Below are 17,029 nucleotides of genomic sequence, written 5' to 3'. Positions count from 1 at the left end.
TTTTCATTCATCTTCCTCCACACAAACCCTTGATTTTGCCCATAGAAATGATGGTAAGGCTGAGCTGTAAAACAGGTGACAGAGCTGATGCAGCTTTCAAAGACAAAATCTCCCCACCACCCCAAACCCAAGAGCTACGTGGAGAGTTGCCTGCACAGAGCTATGATCTTTGAGAGGCTGTGTCACCACAGAGCATCATTCGAAAGACGCAGCAAGGCCAGCTTCAGCCATCATCCCTAGCAGGTACCATGGCTCCTTACTGCTCATGGGCTTCGTGCTGCCTTGAATGTGAGCTGGGATTAGGTCGTCGTGAGACAGGTTAGTTTTACCCTTGGGGTGGGACAGCACTGCTGCTTCTGGGCACCCAGGCACTGCCAGGAAACTGGTCAGAACCCAAGAAATAGGGTACTTAGCCCAGAAGAGCCTAGTTGGTAATGTATAAGGCCTTGTCATGGTCCATGTGCCCGAACGGTCCTTAAACAAATGCTTGGTCAGGCTCATGAAGTACACGGTGAGGAGCAGCGGCGAGCTAAGCTGCCTGCAGTCACACCATAGCCTGGGAAGGCAGCGAAACTGCTCCTTTGTGTGGGCTGGGAAGAGACATTGCTGAGGTGCAGTTCAAACTTGGGCTTGGCACTAGGGTTATCCTATTAAAAACAGTTCTGGAAAACGCTTAACAGTAGTTGATAAGCAGGTGAAGCTACAAAGGGTGGGTTGAGACAGGGGCAAGAGGAGGAGAGCAAGGCTGACAGGCAGGTGGATCTTCTCCCAGCCCTTCTTACGCTCTGGCAGCTTCTGGTTGGGACAGCTCTGCCGTCTGCCCTTCTGCAATTTCTGCAGCATCCAGCCTTGCCCACAGTAGCTCTTCTTATGTTTCATTGTCTCCAGCAGATTAGTGGCAGCAAGTGGAGCTTAATAAACTCTGTCTGAAGATGGCTAGACAACTCTCTGAGAGAGGAGGTCCTTCTTAGCCTGTCAAGCAGTAACGGTAGCCTTGAGAACCTTGGGCAATGTCATTATGCTCTTTATTACATTTTATAAAGACTATATATTACAGAAGTAAACATTGTAAAGTTGGACAGTGACAGGCCAAGCAGCTTTTGCCATGCTGCAAGCATAGGAAAATTCTTCATCGCTTTGGCTCTTATTGCCTAACACAATTGTCTTTAAAACACTCAATCAAAGTATTATGCAAGAAGAAAAATTAAAAAGTGCAATAGCCTGACTAGCGAAACAAAAATCCATATTAAAATGACATAAATACAAAGGAACTTTTAACTCACTATAGTTCTGCCTTTTGAGTTGTCAGGTTTTTAATATTTCTTTGGAAACAGATAGGTAGATAGACATATATATAACATTGCTGTGATATATGCTTCTAAGCCTGTAATTTGTTGAATAATATTCCATGAAAAGTTATACATAAATCCACCTAATTATTTTATAAATAATTCAAACATTTAGTGTCATGATCGTGTTCCTACCTAAAGAATGCTGAAGTCCCCCTGCACATGGCACAAGGTAGAGCTTTATAATGCAACTGGGTTTTTTGATCCTTCAGCACCCAGACCCAGTTTGGACATCATTTATGTACCTAAGCAGATTACACGAGTGAATAACACAGTCGCCTTTTCAGAGAGCTACTCATGTGTAAAGTTAACTTTTTCACAATATGATCAGCAGAAATACTCACAGTGTATAAGGTGATGTTTTAGCGTTTTCAGGGTTGAGCCAGAAAACAAGGAATAGAATGGGAGAGGAGAGGAGAAGGTTTACATATTTTCAGGACCTAAAGAAGGTGACATGGGACAGGAGTAGCATTTTTTCTCTATGTCTACACAGTAGAAAAATATCTCTTCAAATTTACACAAGTAAAAATGTTTCCTTCATAGGTGATCCTTCCCCTCCTGATCACTGGAAGAGAAGATTACCAAGCCAATAGGAAGAAACATTCCACAGTATTACTGGCAATTAAGAAAAATAACAATTTTAAAGCTCTGGGAGAAGAAATGAAGGATCTGCTTGCATAGATGTAGTAAGTGAGGCTGATAACAACACAGCAAGTCATTGCTAGCACAGACCCTGGAGGCACCATTTTGAAAACAAAGCAGGTCCAGGGAGTCTGATAGAACAGAAGCAATAGGAAGAGCCCTCACAACCCATCCCTATGTTTTTGCTATCTTTGGTGACCAAGTTTTAAGAATTTATTTGATTACCTTCTGCTTTCCAACTGGTACCTAAATAGCTGACTCCAAAGTGAACTGTAAATTGCATCACCAGCTGTTTGAGTTGAGGTAAAAAGCAGGCTGGTAAGGCAGGCCAGGATCCTCGCATGGGCATATGCAAGACCTAAGCCCAAGGCACTGAAAACCTGAGTCAACAACAATGATTCCCCAAACTGGGCTACTACTCATGAATGTGCTAGTCAGCAGCAAGGACTTCTGGCATTCTTGGCAGCATGTATGTCCCCTCTCAGCTACTAAAATCAGGGTACAAACTCTGGTCATGTCCTCTCTTCCTCTCTCTTAAGTGTATTGCCCCCAACCCCTCCAGGTCCCCACTGTCCACCCAAGCCAGGACCTGACCCCCTGCCTGCTGCAAGAGTTGCCCTAGCAAGGAGGAAACAGTTCTGCAGTGGTTCCAGTGCTGTTGGGAATATGCATACCACAGTTCAAAAATATTTGGTATTAAACATGAAAGATCTGAGCCTAGCATGGAGCAGCAAGAGTGACATTTAAGGCAGCAAACATCAGGCATTTTAGAAGAAATCGCTATCCAGGACATAGAAACAACCCCATAAACTACAAAATGACAGAATCTGTCCCACTGGAAAGCAGCCATGAGAAGGGAGCTTTTGCAAATGCATCTCTGATCTGAGAGATAAAATTAGAACACTTAAAGCTGGCTGTTGTGAAACTGATTTTGCATAGTCCACTAATTTAGAGAGTTTAGATAAGTGTTTGAGTTGATGTCCTGACTTTTCTGAGGACAATGACTGTATTGATACTACCTTTAATGGGGCCAGGATATCATCCCTGAACTTTGTGCTGTTGACCCAAAGCAGCCAACATCAAGTCATGTCAGTGCTCATATGAGCACAAGAATTAATTCAGTACAGTACTCAATTTGCTAAGGAACTTTCCCATTAGTAGGCAAACAGTATCACTTTGCTCAAGACCCATACCTGCTTGTTTGAGGAAAGTCTCTATGGAAATATTGCTATCACAGTTTATGTGAAAAATATCTCCAGGAAAAAAATTTAGTAGTGACAATTCAAATGACAAACTGTAAGCCGTGGAACTCAGGAATAGAACTGGCTTGAAGGAAGCAAACATTTTTCCTCTGAAGAAAACTTCGATTTTTTCAGGGAAAAAATAAAAAAAAAGGTCTTAATCCCAAAACATAGTATTTTGTTTCTAAGCAGTGGCAACAATATCTTGAGTTCAGGAGTGTCTGGTTCCTTCTCTCTGGAAGGTAGCTTGAGGGCCTGTCTCCTTCCATAAATTACGTTTCTATGATGTTCCTGTTCTTTATAAAGAAACATAGGAAACGAACCCCATTTGCAAAAACTTAGCTTCAGTTGAACCTTCCTCCACCTTGACTGTTGGACAATATTTGAAAAATCCTTATAAAAAAAGTTCATCTTGCTAACATTTCTATACTGATAAAATAAATTTTAAGCAAATAGAAGAATGTATATGGTTTTGTATATATATATATTTGTATATACACACAGAGACATATATAGATTTGCAGTAATTAAATTGGTCGAAAGAAACTGAATCTCCATTTGAGACAATTCCACCATGTAAAAATTAATTAATGAACAAGGTATAAATAAATACCAATTAAATATGTATTGTTCTGTTGGGAAAGAAAGGGCTGTTTTGTTTTTTCCCCTCTTAGTATTAGTTATGTGTTAAAGTTTTTACGCTGCAATAAAATATGTTTTTTTATGAATATTGTTAGAAGTCAGATGAAAAACTCAGCTCGTCTGCATGTATAACATAGCTAAATGTCTTCTACTCCTTGATTGCTCTTTTTATCCAGACAAGTCAAATTATACCGGTACTCAGTTTTTCAGTCACATATTCTTCTTCCCTTAAAATCACAAGTCACCCTGAGCTGTCCAGAACATGAGGACAAACATACGCAATACTTACATTTCTCTGTAAGACCCAGACACTAAGAAATCCCTAGATTAAAACTTACATAGTATTTCAGGCTTAAAAATAAGTCTAGGTGAAGCTACCTTCAGCACAAGGCAAAAAATTACCCTTTGGGGAAAAAACTGCCTACACTGTAAACAGGAAAAAGTGCTGTAATATTTCAGAGTATCATGGTGCTGGGAATTCCCTCTGCAAGCCTCTGATTTTCACCATACATTGATTTTTATCATAAGCTGTTCTAAAATTAGAAGAGGCCACGATCTGACAAGTATCCTTTTTGTTTAGTCGTAGCAGATGGAAAACATGAAGTGCTTTCTCATCTTGGAACCATTCCAAAACCTGAGGCACTAATCTGACATATTAAACTGAATTTATATGAAGTCTTGTGTCTTTACATCATGCAACATCATTTATGGCATGCTGGGCAGTGACAGTTTAAGTTATGAAAATGCTGTATCACAAAGCAGATCAGAGCTGGCTTTATAGTAGGTCTCATGAATTTCTTCATCCCAAAAAAATAAATTTTGTGTAGGAGCATTCTCCATAGCACCCCTGCAGAGCAATAGATTAAAACTGGATTTTAGCATTTACCTCTTGCTCAACAGTAAATCAGGAATTAGAATTGATAATGGCAGTTATCCATCAACAGCAATGCAACTGCAGATGAGCAGGAGTAGTTTTATAGATAAAAGGAGTTTCTTTTTTTTTTGTTATTAGTAAAGAAAACCTATCATTTTCTATTTTGAATGTTTCTAGGCTCTGAATAGAGAGTGATTAGATCCATGCAGGTCATCATCATGGATACGAAAGATGCATTTGAAGTAACACCTCTCCAGATTGCAGAATGTTATTCTCAAACTCCTGAGCTCAGTTGCAGCAGTTCACATTGCAGACCCCTCTTGACAGAAGACCTGGAAGAGATGTCTACCACAGCCGGCAGGATTCTGCCCCTCGGTTCATCATTGTGTTTGTTGGGCAATTGAAAGCTTTACGGAACTCTTCAAAGTTGCTCATGGCACCAATAACTCTGCAAAGAGAAAAGTGATCAACTGATTCTGTGATTCTATGACATTCAGTGTGTCTTCTGTTAAACATTACAGGCCTGTGTTTCAGTGTGTTCACTTCAGGTTGAATTTTTAGGCTTTCCATATACTTTTTCCACAAGTAAAACCAAGAGAAGCACTCCCAGTTAAAGTTAATGTGAAGACAATCTTGTCTCATTTGGTGCTTTGAAAAGCATCTTACTTTGCTAGAAACTCGGTGAAAAACAATTGCACTTTGTGGATACTATGTCATTTAGAACAATTTTCTAATCTGAGCCTTGGTGGCAAAAGTGGGACATCAGCAGTAGCCTTGCACGGAGGAACCCTTCTTCCAGCACCTGCCAAACTGCTGCAATCCAGCAGGCAGGAGCATGTAAGCACACACTGTGGTTGAGCTGGAAGAAGCTTGATTTGTCTCATGCCAGGGGGGCAGGCAGGGCCTCTCTTATCAGCTGTCTCAGTCTTACATCTCCGAGCACCGCAACTCCTCTGGTATTTTGTAAATACATATTCTGAGGCTTCTGCCCCAACCAGCCCCCAAGCTCTCTTGCTTCCCCCACAGATGCCGTGACACGAAAAGAGCAGCACATCCCTGCCTCACACAAGTTAGACAATGTGTCTGCACCCCAGACTGTCACCTTCAGGCAAAGGGGAAGAGCTCACTCTTTGTATGCAGTACATCCTTGACTCCTGCTTTCAGGTCTGTATTATTTCATGCTGTCAGAAATTATTATTTTACCATTGCTAGATTGGGATTGTGTTGCTTGCTATTTTTTCCTAAGATTTTAAGCATTTTGGAATTTACTAGCCTGAAATTTGCAATGGTATTACAGTAAACAGCATCCTGAGTTAAAAGCAGAAAAGTATCTACCAAGATATTAACTGTAAGCCTTTCCACCCTCTTTGTTATGCAGTGGGAAGGCATTTTTCTCCATTGCAGACAATCAGCTTCTCAGCGTAGCTCAGCATGGTAGAAAACATTCTTATTACATTGATTAGACTTTCTGTGGGTAAGAAAATTTGCAGTGAGCTGGCACAAAAATGTCTAAAGGTCAGTTCTGTAGGGAGAACTATGAGGTTAGGTTTCAAATAAGATATGCAGCTTTACTGTAAAAGCGTTGCAAATACATATTCAGGGACTGGAACAGCAAAAGCCGGTCATGCAGAACTGCTGCTGAAGTTGGTGGGAGTTCTGCCTGCCATGCCAGGGATTTCACTGTGAAACCAGCATTCAAAAATAGTGAAGACACGTGTTAATACTGAAAATCTGCCAATTAAAATTAAATAAATCCAGAATCTAGCCAGCAAAAGATCTTTATATGTCCATGCACATGACTTTCCTATCCATGGTTTGATATTGCCACACACAGACTGTGGAATCAGTGGGCTGTCTGGATTTCATCCCGTTGAACTATAGTAGAGACACCTTCCCCTGAACAGGTCACCCTGGGCCCCCTTGGCAGCCAATAGAAAGATGCACTTTCAGAATATAAGTAATTTAAATTTATTACTTACAGAAGGACGATCTACATATATATCTAATCTATATAGTTTTATCTATAATTTCAAAATTCTTATTCTTTTTTGACTGTGAAAAGAACCTGGTGTGACTAGTGCAGATGAATACACCTGTGTTCAGGATATATCTTTGTCATTTCTATCATCTTTTATAGTTACTTTTTATAATTACCTTTAAAAGGGCTGTTTGGGCTTTTTGGATAGCAAGAGCTGTCAATGTTGAAACCAGCTGTTATAATGGTCTTGGGACATACGTGAAGCAAAGTTGGGAGAAATAGATTATATCATTTGTTAGCCAAGTTGGTATGGTTTGCAAGAAGAGACAAGCACCACAGTTTACCTTCAGGTTTGAAGCAGAAGCCTGTTCCAAGTACCTCACATAAAAACTAAGAAAAAATTTTGTCTGTATTTTCTACACTCCAAATTCATCTAATCTTCTCTGGAATTTTCTTTCTTAGCCTGATTCCTTCATGAGTTTTCCTCATGAATTCTCTATCCACAGGCTTCCCTGTATAATTTGTGATTTGCACCATCTTATGGGAATGTAGCTCTGTAATGATTCAGAATGTATAAATATACATATAGGTAAATAAATCTGAAGACTTTAAGTGGAAAGAGATGACTATTTTACCAATATGTTAACAAGGGTAGAAATTATTAAAAGTATCACTTTGTAGGCTGAAGATCAGCCAGAGACTCCTGTCTTCATGGTCATGATGAATTTTTAATTGTTAAAAGGCATGCAGGTTTGCATACTGCACTAGTTTTACCCTAGATAGCTGGTGTAACAGGTATTGCAAAGGTACATTAGTACAGGTTTCAATGCAGAATATAGTAGCCTGCCAAGACCAAGCATAAACATCTGCAATGCTAGCTTATATTAAATTTGTTTCATAATGTTTCTAGTTTCATTATTTCTTAACCCGTACTGGTTTTAAGTAGCCCAAGGTGTGTTATGCATGACGTGTCAATATCTTCAGCTTTGGCATGGCTGTGTCCAAGGAATACGTCAGAGTACATGTGAAGCAACCTCACAGCTCCCCTGTGAAGGCAGTGTTATTATTTTTACTTAACCAAGAGAGAACTGAGGCAAAGGGGGCTAATATCACCTAAATTTAGCCATGGAGAAGGTGGGATCCCAACTCCCTCTTTAGTCAACAGAAAGCAGTGGGAATCTCTAGAAGGCAACTAATCCAGTGTATTGGAGACACCTCCATTATGAATCAGCTTGTGGAGTTAATATCCTTCCCCCAAATACAGAGGTAATGTAGCACTTGACTGAGGACAAACACGTAATTCTTAATTAAGTAAATGCAACCAACAAGAGTCCCAATAGAAACAACTGGCTCTTGGTCACACAAACTCTGTGGAGAAGCAGAGAAATAAACTCTGACTTCCTAATTCTTATGCAGTCTTTAAAGCTTCCCCCTTTCCCAGTCTCTCCTTCTTGGCGCTCATGGGTGTCTGTGGTTACAGGAGCCTGTGGGAGGCCTTTTGGGCAAAGACACAGACATTCTGTTATGGCTGGACTACCACAGTTCCTTCAAGCAAAGTATCTCTGGAAGGCCAGCTGAAGAATTTAATCTTGAATTGAACTTACAGGGCATGATTTGCTTTGCATTATCAATATAATTCGAGGTATTCACTTTAAAGATTTTAATGAACTCAGACAGATTAAATCAAGGACCCTCCTAGTATTCACTGTTTTCTAAATTAGAATTGCATAGGAAAAAAAAAAAGTGATAAATGAAACTCAGGCCACGATTACATGACATCACAAGGGTCAGAGTGTGTTCTGGTTCAACTGCTTTTGAAGGTAGATGCAAGGTCCTCATTTTTACAGAAGAACATTTGTAATAGCTAAAGATAAGATAATAAAACCAGTTCAATTTCAATCTAAGCCAAGACAACAGTCCAATTTTGTGCTTGCTCTTAAACCCCTCTTATCATGCTAAATTTCTGCACTTGAGTGCTGCAGTGATTGATTCTGTATGTATACTCAGTAAATACGTTATTTGCACTACCTGAACTGAGGAGGGCTGTGAGCTCCAATATATATTTGCTCTCTCGCAGATTCTGGTCTAAAAGAGTTGCATCTTACCTAATAAAAGATAAAAAGCAGAAATAAACATGTTATCTGGGATGACTTTCTAAGTAAAGCAAAATGTAATGTCACTGTTGTTAAGATGCTTATTACTTGCAGAATGCACAAAATGGAAAGACACCACAAACTCCTATTTTGTTTCACCTTTGCTAACTTGCAGTTTTTTGTTGTTTTTTTTTCACTTGTTTTTCAAATCCCTTAATGGATCCAGTCTCCATCCAGTGTTATTCTCCATCCACTCATTCCCATCATCTAATCAGATCCACTTTACTAGTTCTTCTTTTGAAGTTCTCTATAATGGTAGCTTGCTTTGCAGCTTTTGCTGCAGCATCTCACGCCTTAGTAATTACAAAGCATACTTCTTGGTCTCAGAGATATATAATGTGTATGAAAGGTACATGTAATGACTCTTATCTTCTCTAGAATTGCAGCTATATTACCTGATATATTTGTTCCATGTTGGAATCTCAGTTTCTTTTGAAATTACACATTTTTCAAGCTTTCGTCAGTGGTCCCCAATTCATTATTTCTGATATGATAAATGACCCAATTGTAACTGACCACAAAACAGGGTAGAAAGAATATTTGCACAGCTGAATAATCCCTCTTATGCTATATCCATTGCATGAAAAATCTCATTTAAGCAGCCCCTACTTTACCTAAGACCCTGTGTTGAATGTTTCCCATCAACAAAATCCTTTAAGACAGACTGCCTAGAGGTTATGTGGACTTCAGTGCAATTGTGTCTGGCTGAAGACAGAGCTAGCAGTTTGAATGAGTCTGTTGAGTGTCTGGAGTTCTGTAGAAATAGGCTGAGCTCAAGGGTACAGTGCTCTCACTGTGCATATGCCTCCCCTCAGCAGGTCAACTGGATTTAGGATTCCTGCAGTGGTCCTCTAAGACCCCCATATCTTCCTTATGGCTTCAAATTTTTCTTGGAGGGAAACTGACAGTGTGAAACTCAATTCAGCATAAATAACCAAAGTGGAGGCTTTTCATTGGTCAGTGTTGTCAAACTGAAGTGGCCATAAACCCATACACTGCTACAGTGACTCTCAGCAGAGAAATTCTTCTCAGCCAGGGTTGGTTGCATTGGTTGCATTGGCTCCTGTTTCTTCAGTTTGAGATGATTCATCTCTGCAACTGTGGGCAAAGTTTTATAGCCCAGCTTTTATTTCTCATATAGGGAGTTTGTCTCAACTCTTTTAGCCAAATAATTTACTTCTGATTCTCTCCCTTGTTCTATATGTTTTTCTAAAAATCTCACATCCCTATCAAAGTTTTGCTACGGCATATTTAGTGTACAGCAAACAAAGATGGGAAAAAATAACTAAGATTTTTTTCCACTGCTGCTTACTTTCCTTGAACAACATGCTCAGTAATGAATGGTGGTAATACATTGGCAACAGGAGTCTGTGGTGGAAGCAATCAGAAAATGCTGCATATTGCAAGCACCAGAAATCTGGGAATATAAAATGGAAAGAGGCTAAGAAGGCAATATGTGCAAGAAGACCCTTGTAGTGCAGGGAAGCAGCAAGAGGAAAGCAAGATGCTGTGACAACACTCTGCAAAACCAAGAATAATTTCAGCAGTTCTGGCAGTATGGATAGATGAGGACAGAGAGAAAAAGAGAAAAGAAATAATAGCCCTGGGAGAAGAAGTCTGTGCTTATACCCTGAAAAATCTGGGTTTGGCTAGTGTAGCTTGTTGAAACAAAGGAGTCTCATCTCTGCACTGTACGTTGTGCAGGTTAATAGATGGGGACTTGAAACACATTTGTATTACTCACATGGGCATAACTCAGGAAGAAAAGCTGGTTGTGTGTGAACTCAAGGCCTGGCAGTAAAGGCTCCTCTTCTCCTCCCCTCTTTTCTGCAATCCATCTCCTGTATGCCTGATAAGAAAGAGATATTAAGTTCCTTTCAGCAACATGGAACCTGACCACAGCTTTTTATTTCTTTTAAATAATACTATGTTTCAGATACTTTCATATACTTACCCTGAAAGCCTCCCGCAAACCGCCATTATCTGCAATGTTTTCTGCCAAAGTCCTCTTGCCTTTCACCTGGCAGAATGAAAGAACTTCAGTCATTTGACTCATTTCTGAACTTCCTTCTCGATCAACTTCAAGAAATGGGAAAAAATAAAACAAGGCAAGAATGACCTCAGCCAATTTCAATCATCATATCTATGGTTAAAAAGCTGGGTTTCAGTGTGAAAACTGTAAGTGAACTATTCTCCATGATCAGTTATCCTGGCTCAGGTCCTACATGTCTGTAACACAAAATGTAGTAGGAAAAATGCACTCAAGAATCCAGTCTCTGGTCTTTGATCTGAGCATCAATAATTTTCCCCTGAAGACTGTTTTTATCTGGTTACATGTGAGATCCAGTAGCCCCTTTATTAAACCTTTGTCTAAAAGGTTATATTTGTTTCTCTACATAACTCTTAATGTATTACTGGGATGCTAAAATAACTTTTAAGTCATAACATAAACCAGCCTAATTAAAAATAACTGTCAGAAACAGAATTTAAATTGATAGTATATTCAGTGCTCTAAAAATATCTGCAAAGGAAATTCATGTTACTTTTCCCCAGTATCAATTCCAAGAGCAAGAGAAATAGCAGCAGCAACAAGAATACACTGTGAGAAGCAGCACTATCTAAACTTTGTGGGAAAAGCCAGTATCCTGGTGTTACCAAGTGTAATATCGTTATGAAGAAACCCTCATTTCTGCAAGTGCAGCATAATCTCTGATCACCCAGCCTACTAAGGTCATAGTGCTACCAAACCGTATTTGTAATTAAGGAGTTTTACTCTATACTATGCCTCAAATAAGCAAGGTCATAGAGCAGTTTTGAGCAGAGCTCTGAAGGTCAATGGTGGCTTGCAGATCCTCTGATGACAGGCTCTCCCATGCCACAGGGACAAGTATAGGGGGCTCGGCATCGGGACTTACCTTAGTTTCAGGATGGTAAAAGAGGGGAAATGGAGGAGAAGAGGTAAAAGGACCTAGGGGATACCCAGGAATGTTTGCAGGGCCCCACCACTTGGTGCGGATGAGATTGGACTCAAGACATCTTGCTTGATGACTTGGGATCAATGTTACACCCAAGTGTGTGATAAAGGAGAAATGGGAGGAATAGAGGAAAGTGCACCCCTTTCCTGCCAGTCTTCCTTCCTCTCAAGAGGCTGGGCTTGGAGGTGGGAGAGAGGTTTTTAGGAGAAAAGGTGATGGGACACTAGGAACATGTACACACACCAGCTGCCTTTTTTTCTGGCCTACCTACTCATACATTTTTCTTGTAGTGGGCTTGTGAAGTAGACTGATTTAGAGCATAAGATGAGAGTAACCTAGCAGTGACACTTGGGCCATAGGTCATTTTAATAAGTCAAAGAAATCTTTCTGCTGATCTCAAGCAGCTCTGGGTCAGGTGTCTGAGACTACTGTGTGCAAACAGTTCGTGACAGGCCTCAGGAACCATGATAAGCCCTTTATTTGATCAGATGACTTTATATGATTACTGCACTCTGAAGCTATTTCTATATTCACTTTTTCTTTCATTACAATTCTTTTCTGGAGACACTTTTACTGTAAACCAGATGAGAAGGAAGAAAGTAAATAGGTTTCTTGATCCATGAAAAATATTCATACAGGGGTAAAAACCCTGCAGGATATTGATGTAAATTACAGGACAAAAAAAGCTCTTTGAATGTGTAGCTCTTCATACAGAAGTTATAAAGTATGGCAGAAAATATGAAGGTTCTTCTTCTATCATCTAAAAAGCGCTTTAGGTTGTCACACAGAAATAGGAGGAAAAAGCCTTGTGGATGACAAGGCTATGAGTAACAGGATCCCTCTAGTAAGCCCTTCCACAGACTTCAAAGACAGCAGCTACACTGGAGTGAAATCTCAGATCTACCCCATTTCAAGAGAGATCACAGAAGGTAGGTTCATGGCCAAGCCAATGGCAGGAGCATGGGAAGGGCTTAGACACATGCTTGGGGGAAGTTTTAATGACCTTCTTTAAGTGGCATTTTGATATTGACATTTTTTATCTTACAGATATTCAGGAATGAGCCTGAGAATTTTTTATTTGTAAATTAGCTTATATGAAGTACTTCAAGTCAGAGCTGTTGGACTTTGGACTGCAATATGGCTTTGCTAACTCTGAAACTAATACAAACAGTCTGGATTAAGTTTTAAAATTATTGCTAAGCAGTCAGTGTGACCTCTCTATTCTTAAAAACAGACATAATTGTATTACTGATTCTAAAATGTAAGTAGAGGTGGTAGAATTGAGTAGAGGGTGGGGTATTTGTTTTATCTTGAAAATTAAGATTAAAATCATGTCCTGGCCAATATTACTGGAATTTTAGCTATTGATTTCTGAAGGTCTGGGATTTATCCTAGTTATCCTTCATCTTGGACACACACAATGTGCACATTTTCAGGGAAGCCCAGAGCTCTGATAGACAATGAAACATAAACCATTCCCTTGCACTTTCTTTCTCAGTCATTTTCTATGAGCTGCTGCTATCATACTCCCTTCATTTGAGATACAAATTGGGTCTTCATGCACACATGGAAGAAATAGCAAGAGTTGAATCTGAAATAAAGCAGGGTTTATGCATCCATTTTATAGCTGTAATAAATAACAGGCAGAATTGCTAATGGACTCTATAAAACATGTTATTATATTCTTTTTTTTAAAAAGAGTGTCTGCTCAGTTTTCATTGCGGACCTCATCTTCAGAAGACATTTAACATGCTCACAGTAATTAAACCAGCCCTGTTGAGTGGCTTCATCCTCTTCCTCTGGTTCCAAAACAATGTGATGGGGACAAGTGGTTTAACCCTGTCACCAGAGTGTGGGTAGTGGTATTTGACTGGCCTAATCAAATCTGACAGACAATTTTTATCACAATTATTCATTTCAAAAAGTGATTTGTTGTGAGAAATGAAGTTGGTAACCTAATATCCCAATGTATTAGGATTTATAAAAAGATAACTTAAAAAACCCAAAACTCCTAATGCACCACTGCTCTCAATCACTGGTGTTTTACATACATGTAAGCCAGCTCTCTTCCAGTAGTAATTGCTGTATTGATTAATCATGCATTTTGTTTTCTCTTTAAATTTTTCTTCAGAGTCAGTTGTCCACCAAGGGTCTAAATTTCCATTTTTGTCATATTTCCGACCTTAAAAAAGAAAGAAAGAAAGGAAGAAATAAAACAAATGGTTTTTATGGAGAAAACCCCACATTTTTCCAGTTTTGGAATCTATCATGTGCACAGAAATGAGAGCTGAATATATTCATTCAAGTGTGTGTACAAAATGGATATGATCAGTGAGCAAAGTCTTGACCCCACTCAATTCAGTGGTGAAGAGCTGGCATTCTGTTTATTGTCATAATTTCAATTTTCAGGAAAAAATAATAATGACTAATGAGTTCTACAGTACATTCTATAATTACATAGTGTAAGAGGCATATGAGCTTTCTTGTAAGTATAATTGTGAGTATTTTTCATCCTCAGCCCATATGTCTTTGATTCGGCAAACTTGATGATAACTAATTTATTATTAATTAATTATACGCTTGACCAGAAAAAAATCCATTTCATGGAAACTTCTCAAGTTTCTATTTTTCGTTTTGGAGCAAAACCAGAACATTTGAACCCTATTCATGGAGGCAAGGAGAATACATACATCCCATTACCCAGGCTGGTGGTTAAAGCAATGGCTTGTGGAAGATTCAGCCTCAGGTCCCTGCTCTGTGTAATTTGTTAGGAGAGTATCTAATCTCCATCATGTCTCCAGCCAGTCAGACACAAGACAGAAGACATGTTAGGACTTTTTTTGAGAACAGGATTAGCTGCCCACGTGGATGCAGGCCTGCTGTGTGATTTGATTCTTCGTTACAGCTGCAGGAAAGAGAGGTAGGGAGCAACCAGTAGACACAATACCAAGTACTGAAGATGTTTTCTTTCATCTTTTTATTTCTTTGGTTTTTTTCCTTGTGTGTAGTCTTGTTCAAAATGACAAATTCCCTAGAGGTGTATTTATTTCTATATTTGGAAAGTAACAGCCTAGCCAAGAGGTAGTGGTCTGCTTAAGGAATCAAATCTTAGGTTCCTCTCTGAGTGGCTGTAGCTGTGATGGAGATCAGATACCTCCCTACAAATGACATGGGAGTTTGTGAAGAAACATTTCTCCATTCTGGAGTGTTTGCAGAGCAGTGTCAGCATGATACAGGGTTTTCCTTTTTATTAAGTAACGCAACACAAGCAACCTAACTTTAGTTAGGCAGTGAGCTAGAAGCCTGTTTTTCCTTAAACTCACTATATTTTCAGTGGAAAGAGGTTTCTCTAGACAATGAGTCAGAATGGGATGTCAGTCAGGCACTCAGAATTGCTCCCTGGAGGAGGAGGTTCGTGTTTCTCTCTCTCTCTCCCCCCGCCTCTCTCTCAGGAGCCCAATTTTAAAAAGCACTTTACTGAGACAACTAAAGTTAGATGGTGGTAATGTCCCACTCCACCCAGTTTTTCAGGACAGTTGGTTTGACATTTTCAGACCATTTCTTCTTTCTCTCTCTCTTTTTTCTTTTTTAATATTTTGCAATGCATTTTCTATTCCACTTTTTTTTCCAGTGTTGTATTTTAATATTTTATTTTGAAAAAAGTCAAAACTGAAATGAGAAGTTTTCTTGGAATTAATTTTTATCATTCATAAGTTTTCCCTTTGCCCTTCCCATTCTACCCAGACAGGACTTCCTGAATCTGTTGCTGATTTAGTTTCTATTCAAAATAAACAGAAAGCAACAAATTTGTGACATCCCTTACCAAAAAAAATCTGGTTCAGAAAAACAAGATTGTATGTAAATAAATTTTTAAAAAATTTTGTAATTGTTTTCACAGAATTCAGCATTGTTAAAAAACAGAACAATAAAAAACCTAAAGTATATACAAGTCAGCTTTCTAATCTGTCAAGTCTGTAGAAAACCCAAAAAGTTATCAACATACAGACAAATACTCACCATTGCTATCAAATCCATGAGTAAACTCATGGCCAACAATTACTCCTATGGCACCATAGCTTAACGACCTATAACACAAAGAAAAGAGTTTCCTCAGAAAGCGTCCACATTCATGGACATTAAAGGACAGAAGACCTCAGGAAAGATCTTTATTCAACTGGAGAGGAATGGTTCTAAAAATCATACCTTCACAATTTTGACAAAGTTTTTGAAAGTCTGAATGTTAAACTGTTACTTGTTTAAAAGCAACATTTAATATAAAACTTTAAAAAGCATTGTCATGGTTCACTCTTCTAACCAAATCCCTTATTAGCATCATATGAGCTCCAAAATGTCTCCTTCAGCTGACTACACTGTGTATATTCTAACTGAGAATGGGACAAAGTTATAGGTAAAATTATTCTCTTAATGTCATCATGAAAAAATAATAGATCAGGAGCTGTAATGGGCTGCTGTAATGCCAGCTCCAGTCATTCTTTGCTGACATGCAACAGACTTGTAAATGACTGACTTTAGTTTGTAAGGAATTAAACAGATCTCCCTTCGGTTTTAAAAAGAGAGGTCATACAATTTCCTTGCACCTGCCCAGGAATAGGACATGATCTACAGTCAGATCTAATGCACTAAAGAAACAGAATAGAAAGAAATATTTCGTATTCCTGATTAACAACTAATTTTATTTTCCTTTTTATATCCAAATAAATATGCATCTGGAAGAATCAGGGATGAAAGAGGGAAAGGTTCAGGGTTTTTTTGTATCAAATGCAGGGAATATTGCAGAGGGAAACTGATGTACTAAACGCATCTTTCATTTGTTAAGTTGGTCTTTGTGATTTTAATTATTTCAGTTATTGAGATGCCATACTTCAAAGTAGCTTATAGTATTTCTAACATATTGTATTGAAATAAGAGAAAGGCAGAGGGTTCTGAAGTAACATGTTATTATTGGACGTAATGATCCATAGCACACTAATTACTCATCTCAGTCATGCCCAAAAAGTATAGTATCATTTAATTCCCCCTACTCCCTAGACAATTCTTCACTTTGTTTTTTTTTTCTTTCCTGAAAGGTAATTTGCATGTGATAAAATGTTCCCCACTGTTTTGTTTTGGTTTGGTCTTTTTCCCCAAGTACTACTGCAAACCTTCACTAAAAAA

At 38.9% G+C, this 17,029-nt stretch overlaps 1 protein-coding gene across 1 annotated transcript in view; it reads right to left on the bottom strand.

Annotated features, from left to right (window-relative positions):
- Window positions 1-3,758: 3,758 nt before the first annotated feature.
- PHEX (phosphate regulating endopeptidase homolog X-linked) overlaps window positions 3,759-17,029 on the bottom strand; it is a 103,035-nt gene continuing 89,764 nt past the window's right edge. The window contains exons 16-21 of the mRNA XM_033010027.2: window positions 15,872-15,939; window positions 13,906-14,036; window positions 10,834-10,899; window positions 10,624-10,728; window positions 8,755-8,831; window positions 3,759-5,196 (exon numbers count right to left, since the gene is read on the bottom strand). Coding sequence (XP_032865918.1) covers window positions 5,094-5,196; window positions 8,755-8,831; window positions 10,624-10,728; window positions 10,834-10,899; window positions 13,906-14,036; window positions 15,872-15,939 — 550 coding nt within the window. The 3' untranslated portion in view covers window positions 3,759-5,093. The remainder of the gene's footprint in view (window positions 5,197-8,754; window positions 8,832-10,623; window positions 10,729-10,833; window positions 10,900-13,905; window positions 14,037-15,871; window positions 15,940-17,029) is intronic.

Source organism: Tyto alba, unplaced genomic scaffold (genome assembly GCF_018691265.1).
Source record: "Tyto alba isolate M040663 unplaced genomic scaffold, T.alba_DEE_v4.0 Super-Scaffold_14, whole genome shotgun sequence".
Taxonomy (NCBI): Eukaryota; Metazoa; Chordata; class Aves; order Strigiformes; family Tytonidae; genus Tyto; species Tyto alba.
Note: the sequence above shows the minus strand (reverse complement) of the source record. Positions and strands in the feature narration are given on the sequence as shown.